General features: G+C 50.2%; 1 protein-coding gene across 1 annotated transcript in view; it reads left to right on the forward strand.

Moving 5' to 3' along the window:
• GRIK4 (glutamate ionotropic receptor kainate type subunit 4) overlaps positions 1–22,208 on the forward strand; it is a 182,094-nt gene that overhangs the window by 114,469 nt on the left and 45,417 nt on the right. The window contains 4 exon segments of the mRNA XM_027655665.1: positions 1,953–2,050; positions 4,966–5,131; positions 9,946–10,124; positions 13,132–13,185. Coding sequence (XP_027511466.1) covers positions 1,953–2,050; positions 4,966–5,131; positions 9,946–10,124; positions 13,132–13,185 — 497 coding nt within the window.

Below are 22,208 nucleotides of genomic sequence, written 5' to 3' on the forward strand. Positions count from 1 at the left end.
CAGCTGTGAAGGGTTTGCTGGAGCTGAGAGGGGCTGATGAGGGCTGCTGAGGCAGCAGGCAGGGTTTTCAAATTGCTGGTGCTCTTATTTAAAAGCGTCTTCTGAAGAGGTCTAAGTGCCTGTAAATTTTTAAGCACAGAGGAAAAGCAAGCACTGGATTCCTTTTGAAGATGCCACAGAAAAATATCACTGGCTCTGGAGGAGATTGAGCTGTTGCAGGGGGAGAGAGCACAGAAGGAAGGAAAACCCAAGAGGAGATGTTTGCATTTCATCAGCAATTGCTGTAGGAAGTCAGAGCAATCAGTATGGACAGGGGCTGGGGGGATTATGGAGCTCTGCCTTCAAAAGAAAGGTAAAACCAATTCCCAAAAGGGGAAAAACTAAATCAGATTTTGGCCTCATATTCCAGTCATGAGGCTGTGGAGTCTTATGGAGTTTAAGGCCAGAGATCACAGGCTCCCAGAATGGTTTGGATTGGAAGGAACCTTAAAGCTCACCTTGTTCCACCCCCTGCCGTGGGCAGGGACACCTTCCACTAGCCCAGGTTGTTCAGGGCTCCATCCAACCTGGCCTTGGACACTTGCAGGGATGGGGCAGCCACAGCTTGTCTGGGTAACCTTGGGTAGCTGAAATCAGGCTGTAGAAGTTCACTTTCCAAACTCTGTGCTCCACCCCCACAGCTCACTGCTCCAAAACCACCCCAAGCACAGTGCAGGCTCTCATTTCACATCCATCCCTGATTTAAAGACTTCAAGTTGATAAAAAACCTACTCTGATCTATGTTTCAGCCATTTTGATAATGAATTCCCTTTGCTACAAAAAAACCCCCAAAACAACATGTTCAGATTTGAATTTTTCCAGCTCCTGAGTCTGGATAACTCTTTGCAACCATCCCAAAAGCTTGTCTGAGGTGTAAACCAGGGACCTGTGGTGAGGAGGCAGGTTTGATGCTGAAGAAGCACTTACCTTTAAAATCCCAGCTTTGTGCTGTTGTGGTTTAATTTTTTCCACATGAAAATGTTGATAGGTAGTTTTGGTGCCTCCCTTCCCCTCTTCCACATCCTGTTCCTTCAGGAAGGCTCCAGTGGCTCTGTGTGTGTGGGGGGAGGAAGGAGCTGAGTGTGTGAGGATGCTGAGGCAGGTCTGGCATTGCAGAAGGAGCTGTGGCCAGCACATGTTCACATGAGCTTGTGAGAGCCCAGGAATTGAGGCACGAGGGGCTCTCGCCTTCTGTTGAGGCTTTGCCTGCACCAGCTGCTCTGGAGGAGCATTCCTGGTGGATGGGGATGGCAGCAGGGAGGTGACACCAGCTGGGCTCCTCCTTGGAGTGCAATTCAGCTAAATTTGTGCTGTGAATTGAGAGGACAAAAGGTTGCATTTTAACCCGGGGAAGCTTGAGGGAAGAGATTTAACTTCTTTGGTTTGTCAGGGTTTGTTTTTTTTTTTTTTTTATTGCTCTGCTAACCCTGGTGGACAGGAGCCAGAAGATTAACTACAAATAGGAAAAAAAACCAACCCAAAACAAACGAAAAACAGTAATGCAACCCTTATTATTACCACTGAGCTCTGCAGAGGATGAGGGGAGCAATTCATACAAGTTTGTTTGCTGCTGGGTGATGCTTTGAAGCCGGGTCACTGCTGTGTTGGGCATCTTCCATATACTTCAATTCCCATTTTATCCTGGGGACAAAAAGGGGTGTTAAAAGAGAGAGCCCCCAGAGATGAGGATACTGGGGCTTTGGGGAGGGTTTAGGTGGGATTTTAAAAGGCTGGGGAACGAGGGAGAGTGTCACAGGCAGGGTGACAGTGCTTCAGAGGGAATAGAGGGATTCTGGGGGTGTAAATGGCAGGGAGTGTGTTGTGTGAAGGAATGTGATGTTCTTAGTGCAGCAGGTACTGTAAGCAGTTGAGGATGAAGTCTAATGCCTGTTCCCTCTCTCTGGTGCCCACAGTGTGCCAGATTCTCCCCAAAGGAGTGGTTGGAGTCCTGGGACCTTCCTCAAGCCCAGCCTCGAGCTCTATTATCAGCAATATCTGTGGGGAGAAGGAGGTAAGTGGAAAAGTTCCTTTCTGGGGTAAGTTTATGCCCTCACATTGACTTGGCCCCAATGCCCTCGTGCCTGGTGGGCTGCCCAGGGCTGAGAGGGAATGTGGGAGCCCTGCCCCTTCCTGCACATCCCAACCAGAGCTCTTGGTGTGACACAACTTCGTGCACAAACGTGGAAAGCTTTATTTATTTTTTTTAACAGTTTACTGGTGTTCCATCAATGCAAACCCTTTTTATCTGTGTCCAGACCGTGTGCTTGATTTAATATTTCCTAAGCCTTGAACCACCTTACGCTGATCAGGCTCTGCACAGGGGAAAAGAAATTGAGTTCTCCTCTCACAGTTCATCCCTTTAAAGCCAGATAACATCTCTCAGCCATTTCGTGGGCTCTCTCTGGAGCCCAGCCCCCGAGGAGGGGAGGCTGGAACTAAGCACTGGAAATAATTCGCATTAACAAATGAGTGCTGTTCGTTGTTCCTGGAGAATCAGAAGTGGTGAAGAGATGGATCTTTCAGACCTAATGCACTGAGCTGCGGCAGGATGGGTCTCCTGGGGGTGTTTTGTAGTGCTTTCTCCTGTTAAATGTCCCGGACCTGTGCTCCATCCCAGGCCAGGCAGCTCTGTAGTAACACAGTGTGAGTGTTTTGCCCCTCCAGTCTCTGATCTCTCTTTTTTTTTCTCAGCAGTGAAAGGTGAGTGCTGGTGTAATTCTGAGCTGTTTGATTCTCACACTCGATCTCAGCTGCCCTCCCAGTGATGCAAACCTGCAGCAGGTCCCTGTGATTTGTATCCCAGAAGCATCAGCTGGTGCCACTGTGCTGAGCATGACACAGGACCCAGCCAAGGCCCCCCCTGCTTCCAGCCATCCCTCAGGCACAGGGAACAGTGTCCCCGTGTCACCCTGTGGTGCAGGGACTGGAACCTGTGGGGATGGAACCTGTCCCTGCTGTGTCACCCCTCCAGTGCCTGTGGCACAGAGATTTCCTTCCCCCTGTGCAGAAAGGGGTGTTGCACTGGGGCAGAGTCCTGGGGAGGGGAGGAGGACTCTGGGAGTGAAGGGTCTGAACAGGGCTGGGATCAGCTCTGGGGGGTCCCCTCTGTCTGCATTTCCTTCTGTCTGGTATCTGCAAACCTCAGGCTCATCCCGGCTCCCAGGAGTGATCAGGATGCTGCCCTGTCTGCTCTGGTTACAGGAATTCAGCTTTCCCTCCCAGCCTGTCTCCCTGCTAACACAGCCCGGGATGAAGGCTGCAGACTGAAATCAAGGCAGATAGCAGCTTATTACTCTTAAGTTTCCTTTTGCTAAGCAAACAGCTTATGCTGTCAATAAAACAGCCATCACAAGCTGCTAATAGGCTTTCCCAAGAGGAGAGAGGTGGGAGGCATAGGCTGATAGCTTCAGGAAGGGCTAATAATGAAGGAAAAGTCGACTTGACACTCTGCTAACGAAGCCGTAGCAGATGTTTCCCTTTCTCTGACTTCTATTTCTTGCAAATAATTCACTCAGCAAAACGAAAACAATATTCCCTCTCCTTATTTGGCTGAACCCTCAGTGCCTGAGCTTGATCTGTCTGTCTGCCCACCCATTCCCTCTGCAGGAATCTGCAAGGTGTGCAGCTCCCCCCTCCCCAAATTCCTGGAGGAGCAGCATCCTTCCCCCCCCTCCTGCTCTGTGTGTTAATGACAAATGCAGCATTATCTGGACTGGTGGTTCCAGTCCCTGGGAGCTTGCCCATGGTATGGCCACCTGTTACCTCGCTGCTGATCAAAAATGCCCAAAGCTTCTGGCTGCTGCATCTGTTCCCCTCTCTCCTGAGCCCTGCCAGCACGGGGTCATCCTGTTCTCCCCTTCATCTGCCCTAATTGCCCGATGACACACCAGCTCAGCAGGCAGGGGTGGATCTGCAGCACACAGCAAAGGGCTGGGGGCTCCATGCCTGCATCCCAGAGTATCCCTGCCTGCCTGCATCCCTGCCTGCCTGCATCCCAATGTATCCCTGCCTGCCTGCATCCCAATGTATCCCTGCCTGCCTGCATCTCAGTGTATCCCTGCCTGCATCCCAGTGTATCCCAGCCTGCCTGCATCCCAGTGTATCCCTGCATCCCAGTGTATCCCAGCCTGCCTGCCTCCCAGTGTCTCCCTGCCTCCCTGTCTGTCCCTGCCTGCCTGCATCCCAGTGTATCCCAGCCTGCCTGCATCCCAGTGTATCCCTGCCTACCTGCATCCCAGTGTATCCCTGCCTGCCTGCATCCCAGTGTACCCCTACCTGATCCCAGTGTATCCCTGCCTGCCTGCATCCCAGTGTATCCCAGCCTGCCTGCATCCCAGTGTATCCCTGCCTGCCTGGATCCCAGTGTATCCCTGCCTACCTGCATCCCAATGTATCCCTGCCTGCCTGCATCCCAGTGTACCCCTACCTGATCCCAGTGTATCCCAGCCTGCCTGCATCCCAGTGTATCCCTGCCTGCCTGCATCCCAGTGTATCCCTGCCTGCCTGGATCCCAGTGTATCCCAGCCTGCCTGCAGAGCCTCCTCCCTGCTTGCCCAGGCAGCCAGCCCACCGTGACGTGTGGGCCTGGCTACAATTAGCGCCCCAGCTAATTAGGTTGAACTCATCCGGAAGGTTTCCTGGGCTGTAATCACAGACCCTGTTGCCTTTCTCTGAGTGGCTCAGCAAGACTTTTCCTGATCCACTTCTCCCCGTGGCTTCTCGTTGCTGTGATAATTATTTTCCTCTGCTGTTGCACAAATCCCACCCTCCTCTCTTGACTCCAGCGACGCTTATTCAGTTTTATTGGGATGTTTCCCTTCCTGCCTGCTGTGCGTTTCACACCAAAGGCCCTTTACCGCAGATTTACTTGTTTTTATTTCTCTTTCCTCTTTAATTATATTTTCTTTCCTCTCCCTGCCCGCTTAGGTTCCTCACTTCAAAGTGGCACCGGAGGAGTTCCTGAAGCTGCAGCTCCAGCGCTTCACCACCCTCAACCTCCATCCCAGCAACACCGACATCAGCGTGGCCGTGGCAGGAATCCTGAATTTCTTTAACTGCACCACTGCCTGCCTCATCTGTGCCAAAGCTGAATGTGAGTCCTTGCCAGGCTGGCTTTGCCTGCCCCTCTGTTCCATCCCCTCCTGTGTGTTTGGTGCTTGCTGGAGAAGGTCCCACCAGCAGCGTGTGGGACCTCACTGTTGCATCCCAGATCTCCATCTCTCGTGCAGACACATCCTTCTCCACCCCAGAGCAGGTTCTCCACCCTGTTGCCCCAGGGAGGTGTTAGTGAGAGGAGGAAAGGGGATGGGAAGAGACTTGCCTGCCTTCTGTTTGACAATCTGAAGAGTGTTTTGCTTCCACAGATGGGGTTTTGAATTTAGAAAAAAAAAAAAAAAGGCTTAAGCTTGTTTCTGGAGATTATTTTAGGCAAGTAAAGCTTTTTGAAATATGTCTTTCCCAAACCCACGTGCAGCTTGTGGCCTAAAAGTGGCATTTGATTAATAGACAATACACTGCACGGCCTCTTGGGCTCTGCAGTCCTGCATCTGCTGGCCATGGTGCATCTGGATGCTGGAGCTCTCACCTCAGCAGGACCATGGTCACCTCTGCAGAGCTCCTGATGTGGCAGGAGCAGCTCTGCATCCCAGTGCTGAGAGCAAAGTGGGTCCTGTGCTTGTGGAGGTCACTGGGCAGTGAGGAGATGCTGTAGAGCAGCCACAGCAATTCTACTTTTATTGCCCTGTTCATCAGCACAGTTCATGGCACAAACCAGCCTGGAAGAGGGGCTTTGAAAAGGCACCAGGGAGAGCTCTGGGGATGCTGGTCTCTGACTGGGCCAAGGTGGGAGGGAAAGGCAGCACCATCCCCAGCCAGCCCTGGGCAAACCTCACCCCACCAACTGTGCCAGTAATGCAGGGCTGTGGTGACTCCTGCACAGGGACAGGGGGAACAGGAGTGTCTCTGCCTTTCCTTTTTGCTTCACATGGCCTGAGGAGACCAGATACTGAGCTGATGGAAGTCAGTAAATTACCTTCTGTAAACGTGCTCAGATTTACCCCAGGAAAGGACCCGACTCAAAATGATGCAATTAAAATCATGCACATGCTCTCCTGCATTACTTCCAGGGCTGGAATTTTTCATTGTCTGCCTTAACCTTAAGCAGGAGGGGAAAGAAAAGATAATTAGGTTTTCTCACCTGCTGTGCAGGAGGCTCAGAGCCCTGTCCCCCCCAGAGCTGCCAGGCACAGAGCACACATCCACCCCTGCCCTCCTCCCCAGCTCTCTGCCAAAACATGCAGGTGCCTCCTGTTGGTATTAATATGATTAATAAGATTCTTCATTTAACTGGATCAAAACCAATAACTTTGGTTTGCTTTACTTGAAGCAATCCAATTTGTTTTACAGCTGGATAACTCAATATTTAGGATGAGCTGCAGAACCTGAGTCCTTCCCAGTTGCTGGGAAGCAGTGGGATGGGTGCTTTTCGTGGATCCTGCTCTTTTGTGCTCAGGAAGGACCTGATGTGAGCTGGGCTTGAAGCACAGAATGCTCTGGCTGTAACAGAGCACATAATCAAGCTTCATGTAGGAGCAGAAAGCCTCATTTTCCCTTAGGACATGCACTGCTCCTGAGCACAGTCCTTAAACAACTAACTCGAGGCACCTCAGGCTTTTTTGGAAGGTTCCCTTGAGGCAACTGAGGGGAGCATATGAGCTGTGTGCTCATCAGTGAGGAAATGCTGCTTTGAGGGATATTTTTATTTGGGTCCCAGGAGGGAAAAGTTGTAGCTGTTTTGGTTTTAAGTGCAGGGCTGTGTGATGGGGCTCGTGCTGTCACTGCAAGGAGTCACATCCTTCCTCTGGGGACTGAGTGCAATTTCCCTTGGCAGAAGAAGAAAATGACCCTCAAAGTCAATGAATTTGGGCCAGCCTAAGTGTGGTGCTGTGGTGAATAGAATGAGGTTGTATGACTCAGTTTGGTGGATAGAATGAGATTAGGGGACTGAGTCTGGTGAAGAGAATGAGATGATGTGACTCAGTTTGGTGAACAGAATTGAGATTATGTGGCTCAGTTTCTCTCTCTGGTGTGGAATAATTTGCCAGTTTGTGAATTGCTCTGAAGTCCTAATGTGGAAGGTTTGGTGTGATTCCACAAAAACCTTACCTCCAAAAAGGCAGATTGAGGGGTGCATGGATTTCATAGGAGCTACTCTGTCAGCTCTGATTGTCAGAGAGGGGAGGGAATAACACCCAGTGCTTAAAAAGAGGAGACCAGGGCACTGAGATCAAGGGCCTTGAGCACATCCTGGGATGCTCGGGGATGTTTGGAGCAGTGGTGTTGGGTGTAAGAGTGAGGCTGGATGAGAGGAATCTCCATTCTCTTCCCAACCATCGGTGTCAGGGGCTGCAATCACAAACAGAACTCTGGGTGTCCATCAGCAGAGCCTCACAGGCAAGAGGAATAAACAGGAATGAGCAATAAACAGGGATATGTGGGACCCTGCTTCCCAGGAAGCTGCTCGTGTGCCCAGAGCTTGGGCATGGGCTGCTCCTGCCAGCTCCAAAGGTTTGCATAAGGAAAAATAAAATAAGCAAGGTCAGGGTTTGCCACTGGCCAGTTTGGGCCACTGACAGCTCAGTGCTGGTCCCCACAGAGCTGTTCAAAGAGCAGGTGCCTGGTGCAGCCTCTCTGTGCACCGTGACCCTCACTTTACAACTTCAGAGTTGCCAGGAGGAGTCTCCGAGCCCTCACTCGTGTTCACATCCCTCTGAAGTGCCAGTCTGGCAGCAGCAGCATCTCCAGTCCTCATCAAACAAAGGGGAATCTCTTCAGATAATAGAGACTTCCCTCAGCACAGCAAGAGGAGCTGCAAGCAGGAAGCTTGATGAGGCTTCAGGTAGGATCTGATGTGCTGGAAATGATAATTTCCTCCAGTCAGAGGAGGAGATCAAATGATTCCTTTTTTTTTTTTTTTCTTTTCCCCCCTGGTCCCACTTCCTCCTCTCTGTGCTTGATGTGCTTTTGAAAACACCTTCCTGAGTTTCACAGCAGCGGATTCTGCTGGGATGAGCTGTCAGTAAACTTGGGAGTCTCAGCTCTGTTACTTGCAGCAACCTGGCTGGTCCCTTGCAGGGGTGGAATTAGGTGGAAATAAACCTTGCAAGGATCCAATGGAGGGCTTGGGTAAAATTTACTGTTCGTGTGGGCTAGCACACACACAAAAAGGATTCAGGTGAGGTCTACTCCATGTGTCCTTTATGCAGAGTGAATTTGCTGGCCAGTGAGAGAGAAAAAGAAGCTGGTGTGACCCAGAGCAGTCTTGGCTGTTTTTTCAGTCCTTTGCTGAGTTCTTACCTGTACCCAGAGAAAAGCTAAGAAGCAAGAGCACTGTGAGGAGCTCAGAGCAAACTTAACGTGCTGAAAAAGTCTCCCTGTGAATGAGAGGCTCCTCATCTTGGATGTGTCCCTTTAGCTGCACTGCTTTGTTACCTTTGTGGAGTGCTGGGAGTCCTTGGGAGCAGAGCTCTGCTCAATCACATCCTCTTGTGTTGCTTCCCTGGCCCTTGACCTGCTGGTGAATGAGGGGGTTTGTGCAGCCAGAAGTGAGGAATGTTAAGAGCAGAGGATGATGAGTGGAGGATGGGTTTGGCTTTCTGCCAGCCAGGATGTGATGCTGCTCATAGTTCTGTTCTTTTTGGTTTCCTTCAGTTCAGTTCCCTCCTCCTTTATGGATTCCTGCAGGGATGGGATGTGTGGCTCTGCCTGCTGCCTGTGCCTTGCCAATGATTACATCTGGTGGTCCCTCTGGTCAATCAAACTTGACAGGAGGTTATTTCTTGATGAAACTCAGCAGCTGGGTGGAAGAGGCAGACTCTTATCAAATATGCTGTCGTGACTGAGAAAAGCTGCAGCAGGAGCTTTGACATCTTATTAGACTTCAAGGCAGCTGGGTTGGAAGGAACCCTTGCAGTGACCAGGCTGCAGGGGGAAACTTCAGTCAGAAGTGCCAAAAAGGTGATGGAGAACAAGCCCAGGGAAATCAGGACTCATCCAGGGGGGTGACCCTTTTCCATACCCCCTTCCCGTGGCTGGTCCCATCCAGACACTGCCCCGGGGTGGTGCTGAGCACTCAGGGGGTTCAGTGGGGGCACAGAAAGGCAGAGATGCAGCTGGCAGGGCAGACTGGGGGGGAGGAGGAGGGCTGTGCCATGAGGGGTGAAGGTGGATGTCCAGAGACCTTGTCCAGCCATGGAACCTGGACTCCAAACATTGTCCTGCTTTAAAACTCTCCTAATTTCTCCATAAAGCACCAACTATGCTGGTTGGTGGGTTGGTTGGTGTTATTGTTGGCTTCTGTGTTGCTCTGGGAACCCCCAGCCCACAGGTAATTCTGAGCCACACCAGGACCATACTCACAATTTTAGTCACAGCCAATTCAACTACTTTTTTAATGTGGAATTAATGTTGTATTTTAGCAATGACCTCAGCAGAGCTTTCCATCCCCTTCGAAGACAGCAGCTTCCCAGCAGAGTGCTCCAGGATCTCCCAAGTGTATCGAGTTGTGCCTTGAAGGCCACTTAGTCTGGGAGCTGGAAATGCTTGAGGAGGAGGGATAATCCTCCAATAACCAGAACAATCCCACATACAGGGAAATTATGAAAATTTGTATCAACAATCTTATCTCTTCTCAAGAGGACTTTAGGGCCACTGTTTCGTGGAGAACAGCTGGTGTAGCTCCATCATTTCCCACTCCCTGCTGGGCCAAGCAGTGAGTCCCAAATCCTTTCCTTTGCACAGACATGGAACTGCAGGACTGCATCCTACTGGGAATGGCTGTGGGCCGTGGGAGAAGAGCTTTCTGAGCCAAGCATAACGTTTAAAGGCTTTTCTCCCTTTTATTTGAAGGCCTTTTAAACCTGGAGAAGCTGCTCCGGCAGTTCCTCATTTCCAAGGACACGCTCTCGGTGCGGATGCTGGATGACAGCCGGGATCCCACCCCTCTCCTGAAGGAGATCAGGGATGACAAGACAGCCACAATCATTGTCCATGCCAACGCTTCCATGTCCCACACCATCCTGCAGAAGGTGAGTGTCCCTTCCCTGTCCCAGCTCCGGGGGCTGCTGCTCCCCCTGAGCCAGGTCCCATGGTAATGGAGTGGGGAAATCCCTGGAAATGGGCTCTGCTGGGAGGGGAATTGCCACTGTGCTGGAGTTTATGGGGAAAATAATTTGCCCTCTCTTTCCAGGACTCTTATCTGGGGAAGTGATGCTTTAATTGCTCTGAGCTGATGTGTTTGCCTTTTCCAAGTGGTGTGTGGTGGTGGCTCCTGTTGCCATCAAACAGCTCAGCCCCCTGAAATTAGTCCATCACTGCACTGGTGTCTTATTTTTCTCTCCTCCCTTTATGTTTCTTAACTTTTTACTTCCTTTTTCTTTTTTTTTAATTGTCTTATTAACCGAGATTTCATTTTAATCGTGTTTATTTTTAAATGGTCTCTCGCTGCAGTTTTTAGAGCTTGTTTTGATAGTCTGCCTCAAAACTGAGCAGTGGCTCCAGATGGAGTCTAAAGTTGGGTAGAATTTCCTGCATCCTGGGAGGTACAAGAAGCACATTCCTGAATGGAGGCAGGATCCAAGCCGTGGGATCCCCTTGGCTGTTGGTGCAGCCATTCCACGCAGTGTCCTGGCTGCTTTATCATGGAATTAGTCATCCAGAGGCCTTGACTGTGTCAGATTTATCCTTGATGACAGCCAGAAGGGATGTTTTTATTATTTCCCACCTCCCCAAAGATTTTTTTGTTCCACTGCATGTCATTTTTTTATTTTTAAATAGACAGTTTGGGGGATATTTTTTTTGGGTCTCTCTGCGCAGGGATTTTTTTTTGGTGTGGTTTTTTTTCCTCCCTTTCCCCCCCACCCCAGGTCCCTGTTGCTGCCTGGCTGCTGAGGGCTGTCCCCCTCCTCTGTTGCTATAGTGACTTCCCACAGGCACACAGCAGCTCCCTTCAGGCACACACAGCCTCCCTGCCCAGCTCCTTCTGCCACAACTGATAAAGATGTCAGTGATTCCCACGATTTTTTTTTCTGTAAAAACTAATCCAGCCTTCCCAGCCCAGAGGATTGTAGGAATGGAAGGTAATAAATAATGGGCTTGTGATCTGGCAACTTCTCGCGCCTTGGGAGGCTGGGAAGTCCTTTCCTTACAGAGGTGGAAGCAGATATGGGGTGAGGTGGGTGTTCAGCAAGCAGGTACAGCCTTGTCCCTCTCACAGGTCGCCAATAGCAAGAAAAGGGCACTGTTGGTTTGGAAATGTCAGCTCTGTCTTAGGAGACCAGTCCTGGCCTGCCACAGGGAGAGAAATTACAGTTTCTCATCTCTTGCCCTCCACGTGTGGGCTGGAGACACGTGGCTGCTCCCTGGATTCCCAGCCTGTCCCAGCTCCCGCTGGCACGATGGGAGCCACGCTCCCGGGAGCTGCTCTGCTGCTCCCTTTGATTCTCTGCCCTTGAAATCAGCCACAATGACTTCAAAGCGGGTCAGAGGGAGAGCTGACATCAGCACTGGCCCCAGCAAGGGGAGAGGGAGGGAAATTGGTGCCAGGTTTTACTGTGGGGGGTTTGAAAAGGAGGCAGCTGTCAGGAGCCTCCTCCAGAGCCAGGGTGCCCTTTTCATCCAGTGACTTTGCTGGGTTTGTTTTGCCACCTGTGCCAGGGACAGGGTGACAATGTGCAGCCAAAGGGCTAGACACAGCCAGATCTGAGCCACCAGCAGTGGTGGTGGCCTCAGGTTTGCACAGGAACAGGTGAAGGACAGGCAGGAGTAGGGAGAGGTGCAATCTGAGCCATCCCTTCTTGGGACCTTTCTTTCACTTATTTTCTCTTGTCACCATCCTTCAGCTTCTGGGGGAGTTTGAAAGGGAGTAAAATCAGGAGGAGCTGCCTTTGGCCCTTCCCTCTTTGTCTGCTTCTCCTTTGTGTGGTTTGGAGTGATGGGAAAACCTCTTTGCCAAGGTCTTGAAGCATTATTTGGGACCAGCTGTGCTTGGCAGCAAAACACAGGCTTCCAGGAGGATCTGCAGATTAATGCCTCACTTTCCTGAACATCTGTTCCCACAACTAACTCACTTGTTTAGTGAGAATTTTGGAAAAGGACTTCAGTGATCTGGTTTGTGATCTCTAGAAGAGATCATCCCCATGGAAACATCTGTGTCCTCTCTGCATCCCTATACATTTTTACCCTCTTTTCTTCTATTTCTGTGGCCATCAAAAGCCTGTCCAAATTCTGGAGAACAGGCTGAGTTACTGGGTTCCATTAATGCTTATTAATTTGTGGGGCTGGAGACCAAAATGGGAAAACCCCCAGCAGCTTGACTTTCCTTCTCCTATAATCCCAAAAGAGCTTTTCCTACCTTGGTCTCTGGATCTGTTTTTGGAGTGGAAGAGACAAGCCTGGAGCTCTCAACTGCTGTTTTCTCCCATTATGTCCCCAAATATGTTGATAGTTGTACAGGAGCAAAGCAGCTTCCATAGACAAAGCAGAAAACCTCAGAAAACCTTTTTTTCTCTCCAAACACTCCATGGAACTCCTCATCCCAAGGTGTTCTGGAGAATCTGGGGGTGGGGCTTCAGGACCCACCTCACCTTTCCATGGTCTGTGTGGACCATTAGGGTCTGTTGGGTGTTCAAAAGCTTCTGCTTCCAACGGGCATCCTGTCTTTGGGTGTGTACACCCACAGGATGGAGCCACGTGCAGAAATCCCTGAATTCCACGCTGCGGAGGGAGCAGGGAATCTCCCAGGGGTCTGGAGCTGCAGCTCGGGCAGTGTTGGGTCATTTCTCTCTGCCAAGCAGCCCCTGTGCTGAGAGGACACCTCAGGTAGGCTCAGCCCTGCTGCAGAATTGCTTTCCCAGCCTTTAATTCCACAGGTCAGGCCGTGTTGCCGTGTCCCAGCTGTCCCTGCCGTGGGAAGGCGGCGGCGCTGGCGCGGAGCGATAAGGATGAGAAAGCAAACGTGGCCCAGGCTGTGCCTTGCTGGAGTGGAGACTGAAGATTGTCAGGCTCTGGTTTAATCTCCTTTCCTCTCCTTCACAGGCAGCTGAGCTGGGGATGGCGTCTGCCTATTACACCTATATCTTCACTAATCTGGTAAGACGTGGCTCTCGGCTTCCCTCCCTCCCGCGTGCGGAGTCCCGGGAATGGGAGCTGATCCCCCTGACCCACGGGAAGAGCCACGTGCTTGGGGTGGGGAGGGAGGGGAGGCAAGGAGGGGAGTCCTCCTGCAAAGCTGAGCAGCAGTCAGGGGGAGGCTTGCCCCGGTCTTTGGGAGGTGAAGGCTGATGGATGTGGTGCAGCAGCCAAAGGCAGGGTTTGTAGACACTGTGACTGTGGTGCAGGTCTTTGGGAAACTCCAAAGCAGATGGGTTGTTCCTGACCAAGGGTTCAGAAGTGTCACCCCCTGACCCCATTCCCCATAGGCTGCCCTGGGAGGAGCATCCAGAGGGCATCACAGCCCTGTGCTTTCCTGCTGAGCCTCTGAGAGCTGCTCTGTGGGACAGAGGAGCCCATCAATGTGGGTGTATCTCCAGCATGGCCCCTGGTGGTTTGGCTTTATAGATCCTAATAACATTAATGGGGGGATGGTGTGGTTAAACCCCAGAGCACTGTGCTAAACAAGGAGTAATGGGCTTAGGCAGCAGCAGGGGGAAACCCAAAATAAACATCAGAGGGACTCCTCCTGCTGCAGCAGTTGCCGTGTGGTGTGAGGGAAGTGCTACCAGGAGGCCACATACCTGCCTATTAGTGCTGGTGTGGGGCTGATGGAAACCTGAGATGGGCTGGAGGGTTGAGTGGAAGTGCCTCCCAGCCCCATATGAGAGTCATATTCTCTAATTTCTATTAATATTTATGCCAGGGTGTGCCTGTGCCAGGAAAGCTGAGAGCTGAATCATGCTTTGTGTTTGGGTGGGAGACAGACGGGAAGGGATGGAGCCAAACGGGTGGGCAGGAGAGCTGGAGTGGAGAGGAGGAGGGAGAAAGGAGTGAAATGGAGGGGTTGGAAAGCCAAGAGAGCAACTGGGGCAGAGAATGGAAAAGGGGATAGGGAGAATATAGAAAAAGCCACCAGATTGCTGCCTGAACAAAGAGGATTCTGTTCCTGCTCAGTGTTTGATCTGTAGGTCCTTGCTCCACGTCAGCCCAGCAGGAACAAGCTTCACTGATCCCGTTCATCCCCATGGGATGGATCAGCACTGGGCAGGAATGGAGAAGGAAGGGATGTACCTGGAGGGGGTCAGGCAGTGGTGGAGACTGGGGGCTGTGATTTCTGCCCCCCCAGGCAGTGTCACTGTGCTGCTGCTGCTGGCAGGGCTGGTGAGGGACAGTGCCCCCCCCATCACATCCTGCCTCAACTCCCAAACCATTCCAGTCATTTCCCACTCCCAGGAAGTAGTTTTCCAACTGCAAATGGTCCCACCAACTTTTCCTTCTTCCCCTTGCCCTCCCCTGGCACTCAGAGTGCCACAGACTGTGCACACAGTGAGAGGGTTTCTGTTTGCTCATCACCAGCACAGCGGAGTCTGTTCACAGATAACAGAAATAACTATTAAAATTAAGCTCCCCACCTCCACCCCCACACGAGTTGGGAGCAGGGGTGTGATTTAAGCATTTGCTTGAGGTGAAATTTGTCTTTGAAACCCATTCATCTCGTGTAACTCAGTTCTGGCAGGTGAGAAAGAAATGAGTTCTGTTGCCATTCACTCTCACAAGATATTAATGTGTTTACCTGGGTTATTTTACCACTTTGTCCAAAAGACCAGCCCTTAGCAGAACTAACTGGATTTTTTGGCAGGGACTGTTGCAGAAAGGTGACATCAGACAAAACCTGGGCAGATGGAAGAGATGTTTAAGGAAATTAGTAATATTTAAATGGGGATTGGAGATGGGAGTGAGCAATTTAAACTCATAAATCTGGGGGGATTATCAAGCTCCTAATGAACCCTCTGAGGTTTTGCAATCACTGCCTAATAGAAAAGATAAAATCACAGTGAACTGCTGTCAAGGGGAGCAACAAAAAGATGGCTTTAAGTGGGGGGAGAACCATCAGAAGGGGAACAGACAATCTGTGTAGCACTGAGCTGCTTGGAGATGGGAAAAATATTTCAGGCAAAAAATAAAAAAAGAGGAGAAAATAGGATAAAATGCTGAATTAAACACCTGCCCTGCAGCAGTAGAGGGGAATTCTGTTTCTGTCTTTTAGCATTAATTTTATTTAATAAGCACATCCCAGCCGACAGCTCGCCGTGTCTCAGCTCCGCTCTCTGCGGAGCTTTAGATGGAGGGAAGTTGTTGTGGCTCCCACTGTACCGGGGCACAGGGGAGAGATTTTGGGATGATGGCCCCTCTGCTCCAGCCTGATGGCTGCAGATAGCAGCAGCAATGCTCTCCCAGCCCGATGGCAGGAGCGAACAGGGAGGAATTCCTGGGCCCCCCGAGGCATTTCCATGGGAGCCGAGGCGAGCAGCCCGATGGAAAAATATCCACAGGCTAATTTACTGCGTGCAAATTCATTATCAGGCTCCCTCAGCCAGCTCAGGGGACCCTTTTTGTCAGCAGCAGAAGCTCAACAAATTTTCCAGGAGTTCCTAATGAAACTCAGAGAAGCAGAGCAGGTCTGGTGTGCATTTTGCTTCCTCCCATCCATCATCTCTGCACGGGGTCCCCGTGGCAGCCGAGCCCCCTCCTGTTTTCCACCCCCTGGCAGAAAATATCCATCTGATCCAAGTGTTTTCCTGGTGTCTCCACACAGTGAGGAACTCTCTTGCTCTGGGAATTGCCCTTCTGGGAGGGAATTTCCTGAGGAGGTGCTGAGCTGGGCTCAGAACTCCTCATTGTCCCTTCCCTGCTCCCTGGCAGGGCACAGGTTGGCTGGGGATCCACAGAGCTTGTGGCCATGTAAGGGGGTAATGGTGTGCTTAATAATAATAATAGTAATAATAATAGTGCCTAAATAAACCATTGCAAATGGCCTGCTGTGCATTAAAGAAAAATCTTCCTTCCAGCACTGGAAATCCCTGAAATCAGCAGCACAGAGTAGGAGGGGTGTTTGATGCCTCCAAAATCCCGTGCTACAATTAATTCTTTCAGCTTGTTAATTCCGTGCAGCTTGTTGGGTTTGTCTTTTTTTTTTTTCGTTTTTTTTTTCTTCTCCCCTCTCTGTTTGCATTTATTTTTTTTTTTTTTAATAACATATGGACCTCAGGCTGGGTTTAAGTTTCAAAACATTTATCAAGGAGATTAGATGGAAATAATGGAAACAATTAAAATTATTACTGTCAGAAGGAAGGTGTAGAGGAGTTTTACTAGTGCCTTAAGTCAGGCAGGCTATTCACTGGATGCAGTTTTTTCCCTGACAATATTGTGTGCAGGTGCTGTTGCTGATAAAACAGCTGCTGTGCTCAATTCCCAGAGACCAGATAAATCAGTTTGGGGCTTTTCTTTTTTGTTTGTGTCCTATTTCTTCTTTGTTTAGTGATTTATAAAGAGGTCTTCATACAGGAGGAGGGTTTCAAAGCTGAATTGTCGCTCTGGGTGCCTCGTTGGAACTGGAGGGGAAAGGAGTGTCCAGATCCTCCAGACAATGTCACACATCTCAGTGACAGTTTGTCATCCCAGTGACATCCCTTGGAAGCAGGGAATGATGCCAAGTAAAGTAGAGGGGGCAGTGAATTACAGATTAGTGTCTGACCAGGGCTGTGGAGCTTAGGTTTTTAGTCCTGCTTTGTGAAATCACCTTTTTTTTTGGTGAAATAACCTTGTTTTTCTGTGTCTGGTTCTGCACCCTGAGCCCCAGTGGTGTTTGGCTTTGCTGCACCAGCTCTGGGCACCCTCACTCTTCCTCACCAGGTGAGGAAGGCAGATTCCTCTCGTTATTCTTTGACAAATCTTCCCTTGCAGCCCAGCCAGCCTTCCTGTTCCCCAGCAGCTGATACAAACCGTTCTGTAGAGCCCCTATCACGCCCTGGATTTATGGCTCATGTTTTCAGTGGCATGTGGTAGCAGGGCAAACAAATCAGGTTTTTGCAAGGCTGCCAAAGCCATTTCTCCTCACCCTGCTTAGCACGAGAACAGGAGCATTTCGACAAAGAATAACTGCACCTCCCTGGCTTTCTCTGCCTGTGCTGCCTCACCTTGTCCCAGTCTTTTTGTGCTGTTCAGAGTCTACCCTGTGCTGGATTTCCAGTTGTTCAGTAAATCATTCCCTCAGGTACCCCCCAGGCCCTCTGAGGTGAGAGCAAACCTCCCTCTTTCCCTGTGCCCTCACACTGTCTTGTCCTGTTTGTCTTTCAGGCTCCCTACCCCTCATTTTTCCAAGAGCTGTGTTTTTTCAGGTCCCAACATCAGCACTTGACCTCTTTTTTCCCCCCTGAGGGTTTGCTGCTCTCCAAACCTCGGGCTCCCTGCAGAGAAGTTGCAGACAAGTGCTTTCACTAAGGATGTATTTTCCTAAAGTGCCGTCGTTTGAAGAACAACCTCCAAAATTTAATAGCTCTCCTTGCATGAGGAGGTTAAGGACCCATCCTTACATGGCACATTGATGCTTTTGTGATGTGTCAACTTTGTAAGAGCAATCAAATTTTATATATATATATATATATATATATGTGTGTGTTCCCCTAAATTGTCCCTTAGCTCACAGTTTCCCTTTTACTACATAAATGGCCAAGTAACAGTGCCTTGAGTAGATCTACCACATCCACTTACCTCCTCAAAAGGCCACAATTTGTTGCTGTGATGACTTTTTTTTTTCTTTTTTTGCTTCCACAGGAATTGATTTTTACATGTGGCCCATTATGAACTTATTGACTCTGTCAATAGTTTATAAATAAATTGAGCCTTTCAAGAAAGCCATAAAGCACTTAACATAATATTGTCCACTTGAGTAAATAAATAAATGTGTTGCTGGAGCTTTGGAATGATTAACAGACTTGGCAGCTCAGCTCTGAGGGCAACAGGATCCAGAGAGACAAAGGCTGGGGTTTTCTGCACATCCAACAGAGGAGGTTTGGTGATCCTGGGGAGGAATTGGTCAGTGGGACCATTGCAGGGTCAGTGTCCCAGTGGTGTGAGGAGCTGGGAGTGATGGAGAAGGGTGGGAGATACCCCCAGTCCCCTGGGAAATATATTTGTGTTGAGTGTCCTTTGTTTATGTGCTTATTTATCTTCCTTTTTGTGCTCTTATTGTTGTCAATGATCTCCAGCAGTGCCAGGGCACTGTAGGGGACCACAGTGGCACTTGGACATGGAGATCTTGGAGGTCTTTTCCAGCCTTAATTATTCTGTGACACAGGAGCCTTAAGTATTTTCAAGCTTCTTGTGAGGAGCCCGTGTTTTAGCCATTTTTTGGGTGTCCCTGGAGGAAGAGCAGTCCTCCTGCTCCCCTCTCTGTCAGTGAGTCTTGCCCTGGACTCAACATGTTTGTACCTGAGCTGTGAAAACCTGGAGTAGCTCCAGAGTGCTCAGTTTAAATAGAATTATGGAATTGTTAAGGTTGGAAAAGACCTCTGAGAACAAGGCAGGGTTGGAGGGGGCTCTGAGCAACCTGGGCTAGTGGGAGGTGTCCCTGCCCATGGCAAGAGGTTGGAACAAGATGATCTCTAATTTCCCTCTTGACCCAAACCAGCCTGGGATTTTAGGATCATCAATCCCAACCATCAACACAGCACAACCACCGAGTTCACCCCTAAATCCTGTCCTCAGGTGCCACATCCACCTGTTCTTTGAACACAAATAGGACCAGGATGGCACCCTCTGCCCTTTCTGGGCTAAGTGTACTAGTTCTGCCTTCCATGACCTGGGGAGAGACTCCTTGGAGTCTGTTTGCCCAAAAATCCCGAGCTGGGATAATTTCTCTCCTCTGGTTAACCCTAAAATGGTGAGTGGTGGTTCACACTGGCACCCAGGGATGCCAGCAGTGCAGTCACCAGAGCTGTGCTGACTTTGCACTGGCTGGAGGTTTGGCTCCTGCCTAAAAGCTGCCAGGCAATCTCAGGATGGACACTGAAGTCTGTGTTTGGAGGGTGAGAGCTTTTCTAGGCACCAAATACTCTCGACAGGGAAGTTTTGCCAGAGTGAGGGTTTAATAGGGAAATGGAAGCCTTGGCCCAGTGTTCTCCTTCACAGCCCACAAAGAAGGAACAGTACAGTGTGTCCTGGGCCCACAGCAAGGCTGTGCCTGGTGTAAATCAGCCTTTGGTGCTGGATCCTCGGCCAGGACTGAGGTCAGTGCAGCTTGCTGAGTTTACAGCAGTGAACTTCCCCTACTGAGTGCTGGGCTATGACAGTGTCTGAGGGTGTTTTGGAGGCTGTTGATCAGCAGATCCAAAAATCCAATAAAGTCCTTGCAGTGATTAGGAGAGGGAGATAAACATGTTTGTGCGAGCAGGAGAGAGAGGAGGGAGGGAGACAGACATCTTGTTAGTGTGGGTTGAATCGAGCAAATCCTGTTCCTTCCAGGGGCTTGGGGTGCGGTGAGAGGACAAGCAGGCTGTGGGAAGGTCCTGGTGGCACGAAAAATGAACTGAGCCCCTGACAGGTCTCCATCCTGCAGGGAGTGATCACTGTCTCCCTGCTTCCCGGGTGATCCGGGTTATTAAAAATGTGATAAGGATCGAGTGGGGGAGCGAGGCTGTGCTCACACAAATGGGATGCAGAGCGATATCACCAGCTCGATCAATGCAGCTGGAAGGAGCTCAATAGCTGATGCAGAGAGTGCTGAATACAAACTGGGCACTGCGGGGGGAGCAATTACCGGGAGCCACTCGCTGGAGTGAGACGGCGGCAGAGCAGGGGAGGCAGCTCCACGCTCTCAAACACATCCTCTCCCCAGGCAGGCTGTTATGACACTGATAGTCCCCTACCTGACTGGCCTTTTCCACACCAAAGCCTCCAGCCTCTTCTTCCCAGACTCGGGAAGCAGCAGGGACCGGTGGTGAGGGAAGACCTGGGGAGAGACTCCTTGGAGTCTGTTTGCCCGAAAATCCCGAGCTGGGATAATTTCTCTCCTCTGGTTAACCCTAAAATGGTGAGTGGTGGTTCACACTGGCACCCAGGGATGTCAGCAGTGCAGTCACCAGAGCTGTGCTGACTTTGCACTGGCTGGTGGTTTGGCTCCTGCCTAAAAGCTGCCAGGCAATCCCAGGACGGACACTGAAGTGTCCCTTTGGTGTCTCCCCACATTTGTGGGGTGTCCTGTAGCCTGGGAGTGGGTCACTGAGGTGTGCATTTGGGAGGATACTTCATTAATGATGTGCTTATATATGAATGCTGCCTTTGATGCCTTGCGTTGTAAGGCGTGTTGTCAACCTGTGTCTGTTTTGGGATGTTCTGCCTGGAGAAGAGAAGGCTTTGGGGTGAACTTACAGCACCTTCCAGTGCCTAAAGGTGACCTGCAAGAAGGCTGGAGAGGGGATTTTTACCAGGGCTTGGAGTGACAGGACAAGGGGGAATGGCTTTAACCTGAAGGAGGGCAGATTTAGATCAGATATTGGGAAGAAATTGTTCCCTGGGAGGGTGCTGAGGCCCTGGCTTGGCTGTGTGGCTTTTATTAGCCAGATTCTCCCAGTGATGTGAATGTTGGGGTCACTCCAGAGGTTTTGTCTCCTGCTGTGAAGTGAGAGTGCAGGTCGAGTGCTTCCTGAATCACAGGAGTGGCTTCACCCTCTAATAACTCCTCCAACCTTGTCTCCCAGGGAAGCCCTTTGTATTCAATTAGCTAATGTGTGCCTAGCACTTGGAAAATATAGAGTGCCATAGAATTGCTAAGTGTTGTTATTTAACAGCACATATTTAGAGGTTGCAGCCCTGTAGTATAAAAGTCAGAGAACCTACACTGTAATTGCCTGGTGCTGCTGCAGAATTTGCTGTGGTTTGAGCAAAGCCCAGGGATTTTTTACCTGTAAAAGTTCATTAATTTTGGCTGCTGACCCTCTGGGGCTATTTTTTCCTGAGGCCTCTTGAAGCAGAATGTTGACTTCTGATGTGTGTTTTTAAAAATAAGAGTGCAAAGAGGGGGAAGAATTCAGGATTTGTATCTCCCAGAAATTCACCTTGGCATCACTCTCTGCACCTCAGGTTGGACTGAGGTGGAGGGCAGAGTGTTGGTCAACTATTGGAATTGCTGCAGTGCAGGGAGGGGGGGAAAATCCTTGGTGATGGAACAGAGATAATAAGGGAGATGCTATTTGAACCCATCTCTTTGATTCACATCCTGTCATGTCCACCTGCCTGAAAGCCTGTGGTTACAAAGCTGTATTTGCACAGGTGGAGGAGCCTTGGAATCCCCTTTTAAACAGAATGTGAGTTATTTTCCTAATGGCTCCTTGCTCTTACTGCACTGGGAAGTTGTCTTCTAGCCTGTAAAAGCACCAGCCAGCACTGAGGGTAGGGAAGAGTAACTATATGAGGAGAGAAAGGCAGCTGTGAAAGTGTTTTGTGCAGGAATTAGGTCTCTCAGCTCTGTCCAGCAGCTGAGGCAAGGTGGGAGCTTAGGCAAAAGTCAGTTTTACTCTGTCTTAGTGAGAAATCTTTGGATCTCCAGCTGAAAATACCCCTGAGATCGGGGTTCTCCACCCCTTGTCCTGTCTGTGTTTGCCTCTTGCCACGGGAAATCAGCTGAGAGCTGCAGGCCTTGAATGGCAAATGAGTTTTGTGTTTGCAAAACGTGGTTTTGGAAATGTCAAGCGTGGTGAATGAGTGTGTAGAAAGGGAAAAAAAAAAAAAAAAAACCCAGACAGGGACAGAAGCTGAGCTGAGTATCTGGATGCTCTCACCCCTTTGCCCTCCTTGCAAAGCCTGACCTTACCAAATCTCTCTTATCCCACTGCAAATGAAGTGTGTCCCCCAAGGGTGGTTTATCTCCATCTCATTGCATAGGCAGCTCACGGCTCATTTCCCCCTGACCTGGGTCTGCAGAGTGGTTTTGTGAATATCTGGTGGGAAAAACCGTTTAGAGGCCAGAGATTGGAGCTGGAGCAGAGGGAAGGGGCAGCGGGGGGAAAGGGTGGGGTACAGGCCATGCCACCCCCGTGTCTCACAGAGGTGGTGCTTTATGGACATGACAGCCACAGACAGGGGGTTTTCTGCAGCTGGAGGCTTGCCTGGGAAAAGATGGA

This window comes from Corapipo altera, unplaced genomic scaffold (genome assembly GCF_003945725.1).
Source record: "Corapipo altera isolate COAL_440 unplaced genomic scaffold, ASM394572v1 71, whole genome shotgun sequence".
Lineage (NCBI taxonomy): Eukaryota > Metazoa > Chordata > Aves > Passeriformes > Pipridae > Corapipo > Corapipo altera.